Here is a 21,498-nt window from a genome sequence, read left to right as displayed (position 1 = left end):
TCAGCTTCAGCATCAGTCCTTCCAATGAATATTTCAGGGTTTATTTCCTTTAGGATGGACTGGTTTGATCTCCTTGCTGTCCAAGGGACTCTCAAGAGTCTTTCCCAGCACCACAATTGGAAAGCATCACTTCTTCGGCACTCAGCCTTCTTTATGGTCCAACTCTCATATCTGTACGTGACTACTGGAAAAACCATAGCTTTGACTAGAAGGACCTTTGTCCCAAAGTGATGTCTCTGCTTTTTACTACACTGTCCAGGTTTGTCATAGCTTTTCTTGCAAGGAGCAAGCGTCTTTTAATTTCATGGCTGCAGTCACCCTCTGCAGTGATTTTGGAACCCAAGAAAATAAAATCTGTCACTTTTCCCTCATCTGTTTGCCATACAGTGATGGGACCAGATGCCAGGATCTTAGTTTTGAATCTTGAATTTTAAACCAGATTTTTTCACTCTCCTCTCTCACCCTCATCAAGAGGCTCTCAGTTCCTCTTTGCTTTCTGCCGTTAGAGTGGTATCATCTGCATATCTGAGGTTGTTGAAATAGAGTTAGGTTTTTTTTTAGGCTGTGCCGGGTCTCAGTTGCAGCATGCAGGATCATCGGTCTTCACGGCAGCATGCGGGATCTCTTAATGGTATCATATAGGGTCTAGTTCCCTGACTAGGCTTGGAGCCCGGGCCCCCTGCATTGGGAACTCGGAGGCTTACCCACTGGACCACCAGGGAAGTTCCGAGGGTTAGCTCTGATGCCTGTGCTTTAGTCCCTTTCCCCCAAGAACTTGGAAATTAATTTGCTTGAATCTGATGCAACCCCTGGGCTCCAACTGTCAGGCCAAAAGATAGCAGTAATTACCTTCTTTCCCTTCAAAATGATGTGTAACCCAAAGCTCTATTCATCTATTATTTAGAATGGAGAGTGTTTACAGTATTCACCCACTTATTCATCAGTATGTGAAATCTTTTCAGGGCATGCAATTTCCCCCTAATTCATAACCTAAAAGCAGTGCATGAAAGCATCTCTTTGTGTCATCAAGATGGGGCTGCACATGGAACTATAAGACCAAAGACATCTCAGATCAACTCGTCCCAGAAGCACATCAAAATCCCTGATGAGCATCATGCTCAGACAACCTCCAGGAAGCCTTCCTTTGGAGCAAGCCCTCCCTGCCTCGTGGAGGCAAGAATTGCTCCCCTTTTCCCAGCTGGACAGTGGAGGGCCTGGAGCCCAGGCAGTGAAGTGGCACGTGACTCCTACTGCTGCCTTCCCTCCTAGCAACCAGTGCTTTTCTGGCTCAGCTCAGGTTGCCCTCATCTTCAGCCTGGCCCAGTTCACAGCGGGAAGAAACCCAACTACTGGGGCCGCTGCACCTGGGAACAGACTGCTCATTGCAGTGTAGGGCTGGGATAGGACCAGAGATGCACAACCGTGTGCAAGCAAGTCAAGACCTGAGTAGCCCAGCTGGAAGGCAAGCAGGAGAGCAGTCATTTAGGACCATGAGACAGGGAGGTGACTAGAAACTGCATCTTAACTTCCCTGGTGGTCCACTGGCTAAAATTTCCCCCTCCCAGTGCAGGGGGCCCAGGGTTTGATCCCTGGTCGGGGAACTAGAGCCCACATGCTGCAACTGAGAGTTTGCACACCACAGCTAAAGATCCTGCGTGCTGCAACGGGGGCCTGGTGCAACCAAATAGATAAATGTGAAAGACAGAAAGAAACTGCATCTAAGAGTGCTGGCCTGAAGCCTCTTCAATGCCTCCTGCTCGGAACCCAGTTCAGTTCAGTTCAGTTCAGTTCAGTCGCTCAGTCGTGTCCGACTCTGCAACCCCATGAATCGCAGCACGCCAGGCCTCCCTGTCCATCACCAACTCTCGGAGTTCACTCAGGCTCACGTCCATCAAGTCAGTGATGCCATCCAGCCATCTCATCCTATGTCATCCCCTTCTCCTCCTGCCCCCAATCCCTCCCAGCATCAGAGTCTTTTCCAATGAGTCAACTCTTCACATGAGGTGGCCAAAGTACTGGAGTTTCAGCTTGAGCATCATTCCTGCCAAAGAAATCCCAGGGTTGATCTCCTTCAGAATGGACTGGCTGGATCTCCTTGCAGTCCAAGGGACTCTCCAGAGTCTTCTCCAACACCACAGTTCAAAAGCATCAATTCTTCAGCGCTCAGGCTTCTTCACAGTCCAACTCTCACATCCATACATGATCACAGGAAAAACCATAGCCTTGACTAGACAGACCTTAGTTGGCAAAGTAATGTCTCTGCTTTTGAATATGCTATCTAGGTTGGTCATAACTTTTCTTCTAAGGAGTAAGCATCTTTTAATTTCATGGCTGCAGTCACCATCTGCAGTGATTTTGGAGCCCCCCAAAATAAAGTCTGACACTGTTTCCACTGTTTCCCCATCTATTTCCTGTGAAGTGATGGGACCGGATGCCATGATCTTCGTTTTCTGAATGTTGAGCTTTAAGCCAACTTTTTCGCTCTCCTCTTTCACTTTCATCAAGAGGCTTTTTAGTTCCTTTTCACGAACCCAGTAGACCATCTTAAATACCACCTTCCATAAGGCCATTTCCACCTTAGGAAAACTTACCTGTTTATTTCCATGTGCAAGGAACTCCACTAGGGGTCATATTCCTGTCCTGTCTCTACCCCTTTATTTACTTTCAATGAAAGTAAAAGATGACCATTCTGAGGACTTCCCTGGCAGCCCAGTGGTTAAGACTCTGAGCTTCCAATGCAGGGGGTTGAGTTTGATCCCTAGTCAAGGAACTAAGATCCCACATGCTGCAGAGCACAGCCAAAAAAAAATAATGACAAATTTTCAAAGTCCGTAAAGCTGCCTGTTGTGGTGGAGGTATGGGGTAAACAGGGGCACTGGGCATGCATCGGGCAGCCCACCCCTCCTTTGTCTTGGAAGTGAGCTGCCTGCACTGTACAGAACCCCACTGCTCTTGCTGATGAGGCTCTACCCTCCAGAGCTCAAGGGCCAGGGCAGGCTTTCTCTTTGTCTCCTGCTGCCCTGACTGAGTGGGTCAGTCAGCCTCATTACAGGATCTGTAGTAACAGCCCACTTAGCAAACAAACCTAAAACCATATCCTCCAACTCAGCCTCTCTACCAGTAATAAAGGAGATATTTTGGCCTCTGTTGGCCACTCCTTTATTTCTTAGACCCGCAAAGACACCTTAGTACAGCTTTCCTGACCCCATCATCTTGCCCTTCTCTGAATTCCCACTGCACTGTTTTGTTGTAACTCTAGAATGACCTTCCATCACTTGGGTTTCCCTTCCCTTCCCAGCTGAGAAGATCTCAGAGAAGACGCTCGAGATTAGCTGGGGAAACAAAGATGAATAAGGTGAAAAGCTTGAGGCAGACACAGAAACAAACAATGAGGAGGCCACGTCATGAGGGTGCTCAAGGGGACTTTGGACAGGGGTGCTGAGGAATGGAGCCTGACCCTGCAGGGGAGGGAGAGTTCAGCATGCAGACCACCAGTTCAGCATCCTCTCCGTTTTTGGGAACCACTGTGTCTCAGCTGCTCAGCCTCCATCCCACCTTCTCTTAGTGAGATACTTTGGTTTCCTTTTCATGGAACCACCCCTCCCTACCCCTCCTTCCTTTCATTCATATGATCCTATTCCCAGCATCAGGGCTTGACGAGTGACCCTCGACCAAGCCAGTCAGGGCATCCAATCCTCCTGGCCAGGAATGTGAACCCTGGGTCCTGAAGCGTGAACCCTGAGACATTTGTAAACGGCAGGAAAGAAAAGCTCGCTGTGTCTTCAGCTGGACTTGGTGCTCGGAGGAAAGCCTGAAGCTAGCCGGTCCCTGTATCACCATCAGGGAAAAGCCTGGCTGGGAAATGAGTGGGGCCGAGACGGAGAGAGGTGGTCCAGAGAGCCCCCGTGGAGCCCCAAATTCACTGCATTACTTGACTTTCCTGGTCCTCAGCCAGTAAATTCCTTTCTTGCATGACCAATTTGAATTTTGAGTCATTTTTCCAACTTAGATAATATCAGAAAAGAGGTTTCAACATGAAGAAGGAAAAACAAGTGTTGGCGAGAATGTGGAGACATTAGAAACTTCATATGTTGCTGATAGGAACATGAAATGGTGTGGCTACTTTAGAAAACAGCCTGGCAGTTCCTCAAAGTCTTCAGCAGGAGAGTCAGCGTGACCCAGCAGTTCCTCTCCTAGGCATGCATAAAGGAGGGCTGAGAACATGCTCACAGCAAGGCCTGGACAGAAATGTGCATGACAGCACTATCTACAGTAGCCAAAATCAGAAACCTGGGTCCCTTGCCTGACTGATGGATAAGCCAAGGGTGCTAAGTAACTATGGTGGAATACTCGCCACACAAATCAGTGAAGGAGTGCCATATGTTACAACATGGATGAGCCTTGAAAACACTATGCTAAGTGATAGAGTGAGTGAGTCAAGTTGCTCAGTCGTGTCCAACTCTTTGCAACCCCGTGGACTGTAGCCTGCCAGGTCCCTCCACCCATGGGATTTTCCAGACAAGCATACTGGAGTGCGTTGCCATTTCCTTCTCCAGGGGATCTTCCCGACCAGATACAAAAGGACACATAGTCCATTTACACTAAATGTCCAGAACAGAGAAATCCATTGAGACAGAAAATAGATTAGCGGTTGTAAAGGGCTGGGGCAGGGACAAGAATGGGAAGTGACTGCTGATAGCCACAGGTTTCTTTCGAGGGGTGACAAAAATGTTCTGGAATTAGTGGTGATGATTGCATAACCTTGTGAATATATTAAAAAGTACCAAATTATACTTCACGAGGGTGCATTTCACGGTACGTGAATTATGTTGCCATTTAGTCACTTCAGTCATGTCCGACTCTTTGGGACTCCACAGACTCTAGCCCGCCAGGCTCCTCTGTCCATGGGATTCTCCAGGCAAGAATACTGGAGTGGGTTGCCATCCCCTTCTCCAGGGGATCTCTCCGACCCAGGGATTGAACCCACGTCTCTTGCATCTCCTGCATTGGCAGGTGGATTCTTTATCACTGGGCCACCTGGGAAGTCAGGTGTGTTAATTTTATCTTAATAAAAATTAAATATGAAAAGAATGTTGCCATTTGGTACATGTAGCTGAAAGGTATATGGGAATTCCTTGTCCCATCCTTGCAACTTTTCAGCAAGTGCACATTTTTTTTTTCAAAACAGAGGTGTTTTTTTTTAATGTACATTTTAAAAATGTACATCCTTTTTTTTTAAGTACATTCAAAGTCATTCTGTCTTGATTCCCCCAGAGTGGATATAGAAGGTGGCACCTCCTTCTGAGGAAGCTGGAGATTAGGATGACAAGAACATTAAAGTTATTCAGTTCTGCTCCTCATTTACAGATAAGGAAACTGAGTCCCTGAGGGCAGTGCTGACCTGTGCAACCCCATGGACTGTAGCCCACCAGGCTGTCCATGGACTTCTCCAGGCAAGAATACTCGTGTGGGTTGCCTTTCCCGCCTCCAGGGGATCTTCCTGACCGAGGGATCAAACCCCAGGTCTCCGGCACTGCAAACAGATTCTTAAACTGTCTGAGCCACCAGGGAAACCCTTTTAAGGTCCCACATCTTTTTTTTTTTAATTGGCTACAAGATGTGGCATGTGGGTCTCAGTTCCCTGACCAGGGATGGAACCTGCGCCCCCTGCAGTAGAAGGCAAAGCCTTAACCACTGGACTGCCGAGGAAGTCCCAAAGGTCACACATCTCGTTGGTAACTATCTCCTCACAGGTTGCAGATTGTTATTGCATCCTTTTGTCTAGAGCTGTTTATTTTTCTCCCAGTCTTTCATCCATGTAGGTTGCTTACCTTGACTCTCCAATTTCTCATCATCTTTCTGAAGTACGTAGGTCCCAGGTTAGGGGATGGAAACCCATCGTACAGACATGTGTATTAGCTGTTGAACACGTGTCAAAGAAGGCATCATTCCTTCAGAATGGCATTTCAGGACCTCTGAGTTATTCATGCAGAAATGCACACAACCCGGTGGCGCATGGTGTCAGCTCCCTGCCTGTGCCCTGGAGCCTGCTCCCTCCCCATCCCACTGGGGTGGGACTGGGGTGAGGTAGGTGGTTCCCCCAAACAGCCGGATGCACGGAGGCGGTGTGTGTCTTTAGGGGTGCCAGGCACTACTCAAGCAGAGCACTGAGCTCAAAGTAGACAAGAACAAAGTTGGGAAAGTCAGAAGCCAGGTGGACCCAGGAATGGAGCTGAAAGAAAAGGGCAGAGCATCAGAGAGAAGGAAAAGTTAACTTTCTGAGAACAGAGCCAGGGTGATCCAGGCCGTTTGCCTGTTTGAGTGTGGGCCAGCCTGATTTCAAGGCTCAGCCCTGTTCGAAGCTGGGACGCACAGAACGTCTGCAAGAGAGCAGAGCTGGCCGGTGGCCACATGTCACAGTGTCCCAGTCAGGAGGGCTGGAGGCCAGGGGGCGGGGGCGATTCCAGGCATTTCATCTCCATTGTGTAGGCCGGTGCCAGCAAGGGTCTCTTCACTGGTGTAGGTCTCATACATGCCAACCAACACTGTGGTGCCATTGCTGAACCCAAGATCCCAAATGTCACCATCCCCATCTGACCATAGGATAGAGCTCCAAACCCTCAGCCACACTGGAGGGGAAGGGCCATGATCTCAGATGGGCTAGAGAGACTCATCCTGGTCTTTAAACAAGAGGTTAGTGTGCACCTGCGGCTGCCGTCTTCACTGTCGTTGGAGGGAGACTGCCTGAGCACGGAGCAGAGGCATGGAGAGCAATCACACCTCCACGTCATTGTCTGAGTCCCCTCGCCACGAGCCCTGCTGGCTCAGATGGTAAAGAACCCGCCTGCAGTGCAGGAGACCCAGGTTCCATCCCTGGGTGGGGAAGATACCCTGGAGAAGGAAATGGCAACCCACTCCAGTACTCTTGTCTGGAGGATCCCTGGCAGACTACAGTCTATGGGGTTGCAAAGTCGGACACGACTGAGCGACTAACACACACACAGTCACCAGCCACCTAGTCATCCAGCCAAGTCACCCTTCAGTTATGGAACCAACAAATTCCATTTAATTATGATGGCTCTGCGTTAAGGGTTCGGTATCTCGCAACCATGTTCTGACAATAAGGTTAACATTCCAGACCCACACAGGCTGGGTCCAGCCACTAACCAGCCCCCTCTGTGGCCGTCTCAGAACACCAGCTCGCTGTTCCCTAAAAGCCCTGTCCCTCTCTGCTGACTACCTCGTTCTCTCAGGAAAGCCTACCCATTCCTCAAGGACCATGTTAAGTGTCTCTGTCTCTATAAGCGCTTCCGTCTCAAGGCTGAGCCTACAGTCTGAAGGGGCATCCAGTGCCCCTTGCCAGGTTTCTGCCTTCCTCACAGCTGGGTAGGAGGGCCTTGGTGGGGACAGAAGCTTGTGACCCATTTAGTGGCTGAGACACCTGTGGGCAAGATGTCAGCTGGAAAGACTTTCTAGTTAAGTAAACTGCTCTCCCACAAGATGCAACAGCCTCTTCCTCTTGTCCCCAAGTCCTCTCCCTGCTGCCCTTCACCTCACACACACAGCCTTCTAGCTGTGATGGGTCAGCAGGAACTGGGGCTCCCGTGTTCCCTACCCCGGGGGCCCTGCCTTTCAGGGTCCCGGCCTCCACATGCTCTCAGATTCTCCCACTTGCCAGGCTGACCCTCCTTCCGTCACCAGTCATTCAGATAAACCCTCTTTTCTCTTCACAAAATCCTCCCAGGGCTCCCACTGCTCCTGGCCCCTGCAATGGGCCCCCATGCCTTTCTGGCCTCTTCTCCCACCACATCCAGGCCGCCAGTTACTCCTCGGTGCTTCCCCTCGGCAGCAGTCCCCCACCCCACTTCCAACACCCCCTCACACGAAGCTGCCTCATCCAGCCTCCCCTCTGGGCCGGCACTTCCCCAGCTGTCTGTTAGTCACTTACTTGTCTTTCCACGGACAAGTCCATCTCCTAGACTAAGAATGTAAAATCTTTGGTGAACGGCCTCTGAATGTCATCACATTTCACTCACGGAGACTAAACAGTGCTTTTTATGCAAAGCACCTTTCATTAAGTGTCTGAAATGAAATGAGAGAAGAACACATTCCCAGCTCCTGAGAGACATGTGTACTCTCCCCAGTAATAATAATAATAATGAAAAGGCCAAGTGGGCTGCTCCTTCCAGGGAGCCCTGAGCTCTGTCACTGTGATGCACACTGGGGCCCGGGTTCCAGCTGTCACTGTGAATGGATAAAGGGAACGTGGGGAACCGTCAGGGATTTCCATGGCTTCTAAAGAATGTGCATCTTCTTCTGCAAGTCCTGGCCCTGAAGTCTGTGCACACAAGGGCTGAACTTCTGAACCGATGCTGTTCTGCAGCTCACGGGACATAGAGGGAAGAGCTCAGGGTCTGCAGTCAAGACCTGGGGGGAGGCATCCTTGGTTCCCAGCCTTGGAACCTCAGGGTGGAAGTTGTCAGGGTTAGAGGACTGTTTAGGTGCGGACGCCTCGCACAGAGCAAGCAGGTTCCAGTTCCCTCTAACCTTTTAAACACTATGGCACACTTCCTCAATTTGTGTGTGTATATGCGTGTGGCCATGCCCCAGAGGATCTTAGTCTCCTGACCAGGGACTGAACTTGTGCCAGCTGCAGTGGAAGCGTGGAGTCCCAGTCACTGGACCGCCAGGGAACTCCCTTCTTCAATTTCTCCTGCTTCTCCAGCAGGCAGGGAGCAAACCAAATTGGGGAAACTGGGACAGAAAAATGACAGGGAGCCATTGGCAACCGCATTCTTATTCGTGGTTTCTGGCTTTTTTGTTTTGTTTTGCTTTTTAATTTTTTTTTTCTAGGAAAAAAAAAAGAACACAACCAGGGGCATTTATATGACAACTATCAGTGTCAGGAGGGCAAGGGAAAAGAGAAAGAAAGGCTAGAGGCTTGGGGAGCGAATAAAAACTGGAATCTGAACCACATGGAATGGCTCACAGGGTCCTGGGTGTGGGTCCTCGTGAGATGACCAGTCGTTTTGGCATGCGTGTTCAGTGCCCGGTCTCCTGTCTGCCAGCTCAGACCCCCAGGGTCAGAGAGAGCTGTCCGTGCCCTGGAAATCTTCCAAAGACAAACTCGCACGTTACAGCAAGATGAGACTGATTTGAGCTGCATGGCTGTGCTCAGGTATCACACATTCTTGCCTGAGAAGAGTCCAGAAGAGTCACCATGGAACGCTTTGGCATCACACTGAGCCCCAGGAGGCCGCTCACTCAGGCACAGGCACGGCTTTCACCGCCCACACGGACATCTGTCCAGACCCCCTTGGGCAGTCTGGCCACGGAAGGACAGGGGGCATGACAGTCCCTTCGAGCCACAGGTCAACAATGGTGTCCATTCTCCAGTCTTACTCTATGGCCTGTGAAGGACATGAAGATCTGTTTGCTTTTCTGCTCAACCCTGGACACTGATTCCCAAGAAGCGTGGCCATCTGGATCCACACCGAAGCACTCAGGTTTCTCCCACTTGATGCCCTAGGTCTCAGGGCAGAAAACTCAGCTGATCCAGGGCCATGTGTGGCAAACAGGACAGCCGGTGACGGCCAGGCAAGAAAGAGCTGGTAGCGCACTGTGAGACCAGAGTACATTCAAGAAGGGGAGAGGGGTGTGCAGCAAGCCGCCGCCCCGAGTCACAGTCCAGGGGACCCGCTGAGCCTGAAGGACACGGGCAGGTCTGCTCGTCTTGACCAGGCGGCTCCAACGCCTCAGGCGGCAGGGGTCCCCTGGTTGTGGTCCTATGTGGAGGGCAGTAGGCTTCCTGCCCTGCTGCAGCCCCTGTTTCTACACGGAGGCCAGGTTATGTCTCAGCGCTGCAGTTCTGAGGAGCACCACGCTGGCCAGCCAGCCAGGCCACAGTCCTCAGCCTGCCGCCGGGCAACGATGCAGCTCTGGGTCCCACAGGAAGGCCCCCAGGAGCCACGGTCACTGGGAGGGAGGGAGGGAGGGACGGAGGAGGGCTGCATTCTGCAGGGAGAGATTCAGGGAGCAACGGCCAGGGACTGGAAGGGACAGCGGCCCTAAACACTGCAGGGCCAGAAGGAATGGGATCAATAGACGACGTTCTCGTCACTAGTTTAAAAAGAGAGTATTGGTGGTGCTGCTTGGCTGTTTTTCCCTTTTAAAACCACTCACATTTTAAGAGGTGATGGGGCTGGGGAGATGTGGCCCTCGTCACACTGGTCCTTTCCGGGCCTCAGGAGACCCACTGTCCCCACCGGGTCTCGGGGCACCAGCCAGGGATGGGGCGGGGCAGGCACATGCTCTGCTTCCTGGAGGCCACCCCTTCTTCCCGCAAATACAGGACCCATGTGCCGGGCAGTCCAAAGACTAAAGTGCAGAGAAAGCCACAGAGCGGGCGGCCCTGTGCTGGGTTTTCCCAGAAGGGGCGGGAGAGGGGCTCGGTCCAGAGTTACCGCTGGGGGACATATGGGGACAGCTATGAGGCGAGCCTGCGGGGCATGGTCCCCTTTCCCTTGGGCTCCAGGGATGCTTCTTCCATCAGGGACTGTCCACTGTCAACAGCACCCCAGGGAAAACCTCAGCCTCAGAGATCAGGCCCACAAAGGGGGGAACGTGTATGACCGTCCCTGGTTGGTAATGACCAGTGACCGTGGAGGGAGAGGCAGGTTCAAGAGGGAAAAGGGTGTGTTATCTAAAGTCAGTGAGCCCCAGGTTTCGAGAGCGGGGATCCAGGAACAGCCCCGAAGTAGAGCTTCTCCCGGGGAAGGTTGGTGGCGGTGGTCAGGATCCTACCAGTGAGGCCTGCTGGGAAAAGGAGCACCTCTGGGTGGGGGCGGCGCTGTCGAGTGGGGAGGGCGGCCCAGGACCAGAGCCCACGGTGGGCACTAGGGTGTATAGGCCGGGGGCGGCTGGAACTGGTTGATGACCTCGTACTCTGCCGGGTAGGGCTCGTTCTCCTCCATCTCCGAGAGCAGCTCCAGCGCTTGCTCCTCCTCCTCTGTGGGGTAGTGGCGCAGGAGATTGGCCGCTGTGGCCAGGATGGAGGCCCCGCCAGCGCCAGCCACCAGGTAGAAGCTAACAGCAAAGGTGACGTAAACCTGGGACCCGTGGTACTTCTTATGTTGCTGCTGCTGGGCCAGGATGAGTTCGGAAGCCCAGTAAGAGAAGCCAATGACTGTGGCACACTGCAGGACTGGGGGGACAAGGGGAAAAGAGGGTTAGCAGGCACCCCGCAGCCTGGATGCTTGAGGAACCAGCTGCAGCCTTCCCACCCAAACCCAATTCCCAGAGAACCTGCCTGGCTCCACACCCTGTGCCGGGGAGCTTATATGGCCAGGGTGGGGGACAGAGGCCTGACCCTGCCCAGGCCGGTTAGATTCTCTCTGTCTTAAGAATTTGGAATTGGGCTACTAGGCCTGCTGGAGGTGACTGGATGCCTAAGAGGAATAGGTATCCGGAGTCAGTACTAACCCAAGTCAAATCAACACAGCAGCCCCGTCATGAGGGACGAGAGAAGCCTTTTACCAGCAGAGCAGCCTGGTCTACAGGAATGGGGAGGAGAGGGAATCTAAGACCATGCGTTCCGGGGAGACACAGCGTTTCCTCTCTGGCTCCTTCTGGGCCCCATGAGCCCAGCCAAGCTTCAGATCCCGTTCTTGGAGAATGATGACAGTTCTTAGAAGTTCTAACATTTGCTCCCTCCAGCTTGGCCGAGTGGGCCTGCCCTGCCACCCCAGTGCTCTGTGAAAGGCCAGAGCTGGAACAAGCAACAAGAACTGTCTGCGCGTGGAAAGCCCTCGGTCCCCACTTGCAACTCCAGACAGGATGCCCCGGCCCCATGGCAGTCGCTCCCGCACTGGAAGTGGCCTGGGCTTACCCGTGAGAATGTGGGCGAAGGCATAGCGACGGGTGATTTTCAGGGCGGGGTGCTTGGGCCCGAAGACATCCAGAAGGAACGCAGAGAGGCTGCACAGGATGCCCAGGAAGCAGAAGGCAGCAATGACCCGCAGGAGCAGGACTGTCTGGGGATTCATGCAGAAGTCTACAGGGGAAGAACCAAATCCTCAGGGCTCCCAGGAACACCCTGGGGCAGGAAGTCCCCACCTGGGAGGAGTTCTCCCCACACCACAGTCCAGGAGAGTTAGGAGAGGACCCAGGGGGTCTGCAGAGAAGGAGGCGGACCCTCTATTAGCAGACAGGGCCCCTGGGTCACTGCTCCCATGAGCTTCAAGGCCTCCCCCTCCCCATCGGGACCATTCCAAGCGCAGCACCCCACTTCAGTGGAGAGTGGACCCTTGAGCAATACGAGGGTCCACTCATATGTGGATTGTTTCTCAAGAGTACTATACGATCAGAGTTGGTTAAATCTGAGATGTGGAATCACGGATCCAGAGGCCAACTATAAATTACAAAAATCATACACAATTTTCAACTGCTGGGAGGGTCACCATCCCTAACCCCACTGTTGTTCAGGGTTAACTGTACTTGCCACGCTCTTCTAATCATCTTTAAAGACCCTAAGAATTAATGTGACACACTAACCCATTCTTCTCCACCGGCTGGCAGGAGAAGCCCCTTGACTTCTGAGCTGAGACAGCCAAAGGGACAGGGCCAGAGTCCCATTTGAGTCCATTCTCTATCCAGTCACTCATTCGTCCCCCTTTTCACTCAAAAAGACACTGAAGGGACTTCCCTGTCTGTCTAGCAGTTAAGACTCTGTGCTTTCACTGCAGGGGGCAGGGGTTTGATCCCTCGTTAGGGAACTAAGATCCCACATGCCACACAGTGTGGCCAAAACAAGTACATAAATAAAAAAGAAGCTGAAGCAGTTTAGAGAACCAAAGAATTACAAGCGAGAACTAAATACGCAGGGAAAGCTGGTAGACTGGACCTCCTTTTATATAACCCAGAAATGGGAAAAGCTAAGAAGCAATCAGATTTATACCACAAAAGCATGAAAGGTTCAGAAACTGAGAGCACCAAATACCTTCTAAAATGAGGGCAAAGCCTTTGGGGGCTGCTCGCTCTAGCAAAAACGAGGGAAGGGACCAAGAAAAAGATGCTAGAACAGGAGATGCACCGTTCAAAGAGTAAGGAGCCCCAGGGTCCTGGTGAGAGACCCCAGGACGACAAGCGCACACGACACAGCGAGCAACCTACATGTTCTTCTGGGACTTTAATATCGTTCTTGCTTTCTTTAAAAAAAATTTTTTTTTATTCCATCTAGACTGCACTGTCAGCTCCCTTTGATATCTACGCAACTTGCCATAGTTCTAGAGACACAGACGGGATAAAGGCTGATCTGAAAAGAAATCATTTTAAGCTTTGATAAAAAGGAGAAAATGGGCCTTAACTTCCTCTATTCAGCCACCAGCAAGCTCTTCTTTTATTTAGACCTTGGATCACCAAAATGGATTTGGAAAATTTTGGAAAGGGCTGACGAGATTTACACTGTCCACTCCTTTCCTGAGTTTGGATCTCAGGCCAACAGGCTGTGGGATGGTGGTTATCCCTCTCAGGTGCACAGAAAAACAGCAGAGTGCTGGCTGAGAGCATGTGCCCAAGCTGCAGAGGATCTGAGCTCTTGGTTTGGAGCAGGGCCTGGGAATCTGAAACGCCACAAGCGGCACAGGCGGCTTGAGCCTCACACTCCAGGAAACACTGGATCCAAAGGAAGAGGTCAAAAGCTGGGGAGGGCACCTGAGCTCAGTCAAGCTGCCTCGAATCACCAGCCGTTGACTAGCCTTATGGTGTCACCCGGACTGAGGCCTGGCCTCCCACACGGAAGAACCAGACCAGATACCCAGGGGCCCTGGGCCTTTGTGACAGCGCATACTTCTGCCTCGGGCACAATTCGCCAGGCAGATGTTGGCCGAGCCCACATGACTCATATGCCTTGATCTGGCTTCAGGTCACCTGCCAAGCTGCCCTCAGAGCTATCTGTCACTCTCATGTCAGCTGACCATCTGTTTGGAGCCCACTCATCCAGCCTGGGTGATCGCCTGCTGCCAGGAGGCTGCCTGTGCCTAAGCTCTGCCAGCAACAAGGTCCAGCCTTCATTTAATCTGGCCCTGAGGGCCTGAAGGAGTCCAGAAGCCCACAGGGCCTCTCTGAAACAAAAGCTCCCAGAGACAGGCTGTGTCCTGGCTACACTGTGAACGTTGCTACAAGCTCTATGCCACAGTTCTGGGGGTCCACATAGCACACGGCAGGGACCCGGCAGGACGCAAGCATTCTTCTAGTGCCTCCAAGAATAACTTCTGAGCGGCAGGGTGGAAGGGTTTACATCACACTCTGCTCTGCAGCAGGCTGAGTTCAGATTCCTCCCACATTACTCAACATGGCCAGGCCCTCTGAGCGATGCTTTAATTGTGCTACTCGGTTTTAATTTAACAACTAGTTTTAACTGAAAAATGGAACACCCAAGGCTTCAGAGATCCTTTCTTTGGTGGCACAGTGACTACAGGATGTCCATAGTATTAGCATCCTTTTACAATGTCAAGGATCCTTTACACACGTCCAGGGGTCGTATGTTTCAGAATATCCTTATTTCAGTCACAAGGAAGACTTCCACAGATGTTCAGCTGCCCCTCCCAAGAGATAAACATCTTTTTTTTTCATTTAATTTTATTTTGGCCACACCACATGGCATGCAGGATCTTAGTTCCCCTACCAGGGATTGAATCCAAGCCCCCTCCAGTGGAAGTGCAGCGTCTTAACCCCTGGACCTCCAGGGAAGCTCTGAGAGACAACCTTGTTGGCAGTTTCTTGTGTTTCCCTCCAGGTATGCCTGCCTGTGCACATAGGTGGGGCAAATGTTGTCTTAGTTAAGCCTCACTCCACTCCAGGGGATTCATCATCCGGTTCAGATGAGGACTCAAGAGGCCCCAGGAGGTTGTGACTTCCTGCAGGTCACACACAGCACATAGCTAGGCTCCAAACCAGTGTCAGGCTCCCTTGCACTGTGATGCTCACCATCACCAAGCACCAGAGTCAGCCGCTTTACATTTCCCCGATGGAGCTAATCGATCAAATCCTGAAGAGCTGGATTTGAGTGAGAAGTCAAAAGGGACCATGGATGCTGGCAGAGCCCCGTCAGCACCAGTGGCCGCTGAGCTCACTATGGAAACAGCTGGAGCGTGAAATCTCTTGTAGGCCAAAAAGGTTTGGGTTGTTAAGCGATAAATGGAGCTCCTCCTGGGAATTATTGAGCCAAACCTGTTGGTGTGATCTAAGCTTCAGCAACCATCAGAGCTGGTATTTTAATTTAAAAAATACATATACTGTGTAATTTTATTTATTTATTTTTGGTTGCTCTGGGTCTTCATTGCCATGTGTGGGCTTTTCTCTGCTTGTAGCAAGCAGAGGCTACTTGAGTTGTGGCGCCTGGGCTTTTCTCATTGCGGAGCCTTCTCGTGTTGCAGGGCACGGGCCTAAGGCCTTGGGCTTCAGCAGCTGCAGCTCCCGGGCTCCAGAGCGCAGGCTCAGTAGTTGTGGCGCATGGCAGGTGGGATCTTCCCGGATCAGGGATCAGGTGGATTCTTTTCCACTGGGCCATCAGGGAAGGCCAGAGTCTTGACTCTTACAAGCAGAAGGCAGGGGACTTCCTTGGTGGCCCAGTGGCTAAGACCTCGAGCTCCCACCACAGGGGGCCTGGGTTCAGTTCTTGGTCAGGGAACTAGATCCCACATGCCACGACTTAAAAGACTCGCATGCTGCAACTAAGACCTGGTGCAGCCAAATAAAGAAATATTAAAAAAAAAAAAAAAAGCAGAAGACGTATAAACTGGGCACCCAGTCTCAGTCCCACCACAGGTTACGCATCACTTCGAGCAAGTTGCCCTTCACATCTGCCTGCTCACCAGTCAATGGAACCAATGACACCTGCCCCATCTGCACAGGGGCCCTTGAGGGCAGCCAGACCCCAAAGTGCCAGGAAGGAGCAGCCCCACTCCCTCTGTGCTGGGTGGCCACAGCAGTGTCTTCCTTGGCTGCCTTTCCTGCCAACACCAGGAACTGCCCCATCCACGCACATCAGCCAGTGGGGGCTAGAGGATCAGCGCCACAGGGGTGATGACACGGTCCAGAGAAGGGGCTCTGCACCCACAGCTCAAATAGGTTTTGTTTTCACCTGACTGCCTTATGCCTTTCTCCACTCCAAAGTTCTGAGCAAACCTTCCGGGTCAAGGGGGAAAGCCAAATGGGAACTTCCCTTGGAGTAATGCTGACAGATATCCGAGAACCCTGCCCCACGTCCCTGGTGCGCTCTCATCAGAGGGTCTCAGAGCACACAGCTGAGACAGGCAGCGTTACGCCAGCCCTCCTTAGAACCCTGCTCAGGCTCTCCTGGGGTCGGGATCTCAATGTCTCTTTCTCTCCTCCCCTGCAATGAATATCTGCTTTGTTGAGAGGGCTGCCTAAGAGAAGCCCATCCTCAAATGCTGTGTGTATGTTATTTTATTTGTGAAGAGAAATGGCAGGTGGAGCTGAATTTAAATTCCACCAGCGCTGCACGCACTACGCCCTGGTCAGACCGAACGCACCCTGTGCTCCAGTTGCGCTGTGGCCTGTTTACTTCGGTAACCATTGCTTGCCTGTCCCCTCCAGCGACTGGGGAAGAAGGCAGCTGCTGTGTAATAGGATCCCACAGACCTGACTTTGCCCAAGGTCACTGGTGAGTCACTGGGCTGGATTTGTTTGGAAGGCCCCTGCTCTTCCTGTCTACCTGCCCATGGCTCTCATCCCCTCCTGACCCAGAGAGGCAGCAGGCAGGAAGCTTCTAGTGGCTTCTCGCCAGTTCCCTTCTGTTTCTTCTCCTATTCCACCCTCACTGGAGTCCTTGAGTCAGTCCTTCCAGCATTCATCCACCCACTTTATACAGCTGCACCCTACTCTTGACTTTTTAGCTTCCAGACAAAACTTCTGACACAAGACTCCAAGAGGGCCCTCCAGTGCCAGGCCGGGTCGTCCCACAGATCCCAAGGATCCTGGCCAAGCTGCCTGCAAGGACACGCCCCTACAGGATCTGGAAATGCCAGCTGCATTGGTCACCACCCTTCAGACACGCCAGCCCTTCCCAGAAGGCCCTTGACCTTCCCATGGCTTGCTGTCAATCATGATTCCCTCGACTTCACATCCTACACTCCCTTATTCTCCAGAGATGCTTCCTGAGCCTGTGGTCCCTGCTGCCCCCTTGCTAGGCGCACTTGAGGGGCAGAGAGGGGTTGAGGCTCAGAAGGAATGGCTGCTGGGGGCCCCCTGGCCCAGGCTGAAGAGCTGTGTGAGAAGGGGGCAGCCCTGGAGAGCAGAGGAATTCCCAACAGGATCTTTTGAGCCACGACTTTTGTAAAAGCCTTCAGGGCTCTGGGAATGAGAAAGGATGATGGGCTTTGACTCAGCCCGGCAATGAGAGGGGAAGAGGAATAAAAAACATAGTTTTGCTGGGCTTGTGAGGAAAAACTCGGCCAGAATGGGGAAGTAAGAGGCCCAGGACAGCTCGGATGGAGAAACAGTCTAGTGTGCACTGAGGCGCAGCGGTGAGGGTGGAGTCCGTGCCACTTGGAGCAGCTGGGTGCCCCTTAGCAAGAGACCAGTCTGGGCCCAAGACCTGTGAGTGTGTGTGCATATGGCGGGGGTGATGACAGTTACCTACCAAATAAAGAAGTTGTTTAGGTGACACTACAGCCAGGCATGAAGGGTGCTTAGCGCGATGCCCGGTACTCAGGCAAGGGGCCAAGAAACGGGAAGGCATCATGCCAAAGCCTGTTGGCCCGCTCCACTCCCCATCACCTGCAGAGACCTGGCAGGGTCTGCCCTCCCTCTGGAAGCGCCTACAGGCACGAGGCCTGTACCCCACAGCTCTGCCCTCTACTGAGATGGGGAATAGCCAGGCTTCCACACTAGGATATCTGCTAGACCCTGGGGCTTGGCACAGCCCTACAGAGTAGCAAACGACTGAAGGCCCAGCAGGCACCCAAAAGCCAACTGGTACAGAGAAGAAGGGGGCTTCCCTGGTGGACCAGAAGGTAAAGACTCCACCTGCAATGCAGGAGCCCTGGGTTCAATCCCTGGGTTGGGAAGATCCCCTGGAGTAGGAAATGGCAACCCACTCCAGTATTCTTGCCTGGAGAATCCCAGGGACGGAGGAGCCTGGTGGGTTACAGTCCACGGGGTCACAAAAGAGTCGGACACGACTGAGCAACTAAGCACGGACAAAGAAGAAGAAGAGAAGCAATCAGGGACCTTCAGATCCTTTACCACCTTCTGTGACAGCTCACGAGTCAGCACTGTCAGCTTTGTTACAGGACACCAAGCGCTCCCAGCTTGCAATGGCGGAGGAGACCAAGGAAGACCAGGCTGAAACCATTCGTGGGCTGAGAGCCCTAAACACATGGACAGGCAGGCACCATGTGAAGGCGAAGGCGACCTGCCTTATAAAAGACAAAATCCAGCTTGGATAATTTCTCCGAAAAGGTAGACACGTGTGTGAACAAAGGAGAACAGAACCAAGAATTTATTTCTGATGTGCCTTTGACAAGGATGTGGGCCAAAGTGGGATAAGCCATCGCGAGGTCGTTCCTTATGACAGCTGGAGGAAAGCAAACATAAACGAGACGGCATCACTTTATACTGGTGCCAAAAGTGAGGCGCACTCAACTCTGCCGTTCCCTGCTGTGCGCCCCTGCAGAGGTCATTTCACTTCTCTGAGACAGTTTCCTGGACCTTTGGAATGAAGACATGGAATCAGATGGGCCCCTCGCTCCATTGCAGGAATTTTACAAGCCTTCCTAGGAATGACCTGAAATAGAGCGGCATCATGAATTCCCTTTCAGCTTGGGGGCTTTCCAGGAAGCTAGCGGTAAAGAGTCCGCCTGCCACTGGAGAAGACGCAGGAGATTCGGGTTCGATCCCTGGGTCGGGAAGATTCCCTAGAGAAGGAAATGGCAACCCACCCCAGTATTCTTGAGGAGCCTGGCAGGCTACAGTCCATGGGGTTACAAAGAGTAGGACACAACTGAGCATGCACGCACACTCCCGGTTTTGATACGACACCAAGCACTTGAAACACTGACCACCAAGGGCATCAGCTGCCAAGGTCTGGATGAAGCAGTGCAAAGTGGCAGCTGTGCCTCAAAGAAGGCAAGTTCTGAGGAGCGTGCTAACAGAAAAGTCACCCTGACTCGACTCGAGCTTGATGGGCTTTTTGCCACAGAGAAAGCTGCATAGCACGTGGTCTCCATCCAGTGGGTAAGTGTTAGTGTTAGTTGCTAAGTCGTGTCTTTCTGTGACCCCAGCAACTGTAGCCTGTGAGGCTTCTCTGTCCATGGTATTTCCCAGGCAGGAATACTGGAGTGGGCTGCCCTTTCCCTCTCCAGGGGATGTTCCCCATCCAGGAATCGAACCAGGGTCTCCCGGATTGCAGGTGGATTCTTTACCATCTGAGCCACCAGGGAAGCCCATAGGTCTTAGTGAGCCAACACAGTGAAAGTTATCATCACTGTGATATCTGGAAACAAACCAGAAGCCCCCATCCTGTTCTCTACAAAATCATCCGAAAGCTTTGAAAACTCAAGAGAAATGCAAACCAGCAAGAGAACTCTCAGAGAAAGATAACATTAGGCCACAGGACAGGGTTTTTCAGCCTCGACCTGCACAAGTGGTGTATGATCCAAGGCACTCAAAGAGAACTTGACCTTTTCACCAAACCCCAGGCAACATGAATCCTTAAACAGACAATGGGGCAACACACATCTGGAATGAATTACAGCCAGCAGTGGCACACGGAGAAAACCTTCAGGAATGGTTCAAAAGGCCTTGGGGGTAATGAACTCTGCTGTTAATCAGGGTTGTTTGCAATCCACTGACCATTTTCCCTGTAAAAACCAGGCAGTGCAATACTGCCCCCACACCACACAGTCTGTACCTTCATCACCAGAGAGGAGGGCTGGGAAGGATGGGCTACAGACCTCCCCTGCATCCAGTAAAGATGATGGTCTGGTTCCCCTTTCTTCTGCTTCCCTGCCCAGGAAGCACCATAATGAACAAAGCAACCTTACCTCATTCCCTCACACTTGTGAGGGTTCCACGGGCCAAATTCCTATTGTTTTGCTGAGGGTGGCAATGGAACTGACTTCTGGTTATTGAAAATACCGTAGACTCCCCTTTTCTCTAACAACAATCCGAAGACTGCAGAACTCACAAACATCTTTTAAAATCTGGCCGTATTTTAAAGTTCCTTTTTCTCAAGCTGACCACCCCAGCCCCCGACAAAAAAACAACAAAAAAAATCTTCCTGTAACTCGGGCTCCTTAGAAGGAGACAGGTAATTGTGATGCCTAGCACCCTTATCTTCTCTCTGATATACTGCGCCCTTCCCCCAGCAGAAGCCGAAAATAGCAGTCCAGATTACCATGGCGTTGAGGAGTGGGTGCTTGGCTGAATAACATCAGAATTAATAAGGGGCCGGACCCCAAACAGAGCCACCTGGTGGGCAAGAACATCAGACAGCAATGGGCTGTTTCCTTTAACCAGGTGCCTACCCCAGGCTATCTCAGCTCCAGTCCGCACCCTGCCAAGGAGGCCCGGGCGCCTAGAAAGAAGAGGGCTGGCGCGCAGCGCCCTCACCTTTCAGCAGGTCCGGGTGCACGTAGCCTAGGACGTCGGAGACCCCCAGCTCTTGGCGGGAACAGGTGCCACCGTGGATGTGCAGCCAGGCAGGCTCGGCGAGCGCGGTGCACAGCGCGGTGATGGACAGGGCACCCGGCAGGGCCGAGGCCAGACTACGCTCCGGCTGCTTGGGCAGAGCGCTGCCTCCCGGGCTCCTCCGCCGGCGCCCGCCGGGCAGCCCTGCGCCTCCGGGGGCGTACATGTCCGGGGCCGCCCGCCGTCGCTCCGCGGTCGCTGCTGGTAGCCGCCGACCTCCGCGGGGCGCACAGAGCCTGCCTGTCCGGGGGGAGGAGAGCAACGTACTGGGTTCGTAGCAGGTGAGGCTGGAGGAAGGCGGTCAGGGCCGACCCCAGGGGATGGGGGTGGGACCAAGGGCCGAGCAGAGACTGGAGAGCTGCAGAGGTTCGGGGGGCGGGGACGGGGTCCCCGGAGTGGAGCTGCGGAGGTGCGGGACGAAGACCCGGAGAGGGCTGGGGGCCCGCTGGACCTCGGCAGAATACAGTAGGGAGAGGGGCTCGGGCGGAGGTATCCGTTACTGGTGGAAGAAAAAGCCGGACTCGGGGTCCTGGCCAGAAGGTGCCCAGGGGCGGAGGGCCAAGCTGGGCCGCAAGGATCGGGGAACCAGGATCTGGGAACGGCGCTCTGCGGTGCGATCTCTGCCCAGATAGGACCCACCCCTCAGCGACTTCTGATCCTCACCAGTCAGCAGGCTTCAGTGCCGGTATGGCGTCGCTCCGTCCCGGTCACGGGCTCCTCAGTTACCCCGACACGAGCGATCTCAGGGCCCAAACCCGCAACGCCCGGACAGACCCCGGCCCGATC

At 52.8% G+C, this 21,498-nt stretch overlaps 1 protein-coding gene across 3 annotated transcripts; it reads right to left on the bottom strand.

The window, feature by feature from the left end:
* Positions 1-8,833: 8,833 nt before the first annotated feature.
* TMEM127 (transmembrane protein 127) lies at positions 8,834-21,470 on the bottom strand. 3 transcript variants are annotated; one of them, XR_011144936.1, is made up of 4 exons: positions 20,635-20,878; positions 11,888-12,052; positions 10,804-11,203; positions 8,834-9,410 (listed from the first exon to the last, which is right to left on the bottom strand). XR_011144936.1 is itself a non-coding variant. In XM_068972392.1 (3 exons), the coding sequence occupies exons 2-3, from the start codon at positions 12,042-12,044 to the stop codon at positions 10,896-10,898; spliced, it is 465 nt and encodes a 154-aa protein (XP_068828493.1). In that variant the 5' UTR covers positions 12,045-12,052; positions 21,376-21,470; the 3' UTR covers positions 8,834-10,895. The 3 variants fall into 3 exon arrangements, 2 of the variants coding, with proteins under 2 accessions (XP_068828493.1, XP_068828488.1); XM_068972392.1 differs by lacking the exon at positions 20,635-20,878 and adding an exon at positions 21,376-21,470 and having other exon boundaries at positions 8,834-11,203; XM_068972387.1 differs by having other exon boundaries at positions 8,834-11,203.
* Positions 21,471-21,498: the final 28 nt, after the last annotated feature.

This window comes from Capricornis sumatraensis, chromosome 1 (assembly GCF_032405125.1).
Source record: "Capricornis sumatraensis isolate serow.1 chromosome 1, serow.2, whole genome shotgun sequence".
NCBI lineage: Eukaryota > Metazoa > Chordata > Mammalia > Artiodactyla > Bovidae > Capricornis > Capricornis sumatraensis.
The sequence above is the reverse complement of the archived record's forward strand: the minus strand, read 5'-3'. Positions and strand labels throughout refer to the sequence as shown.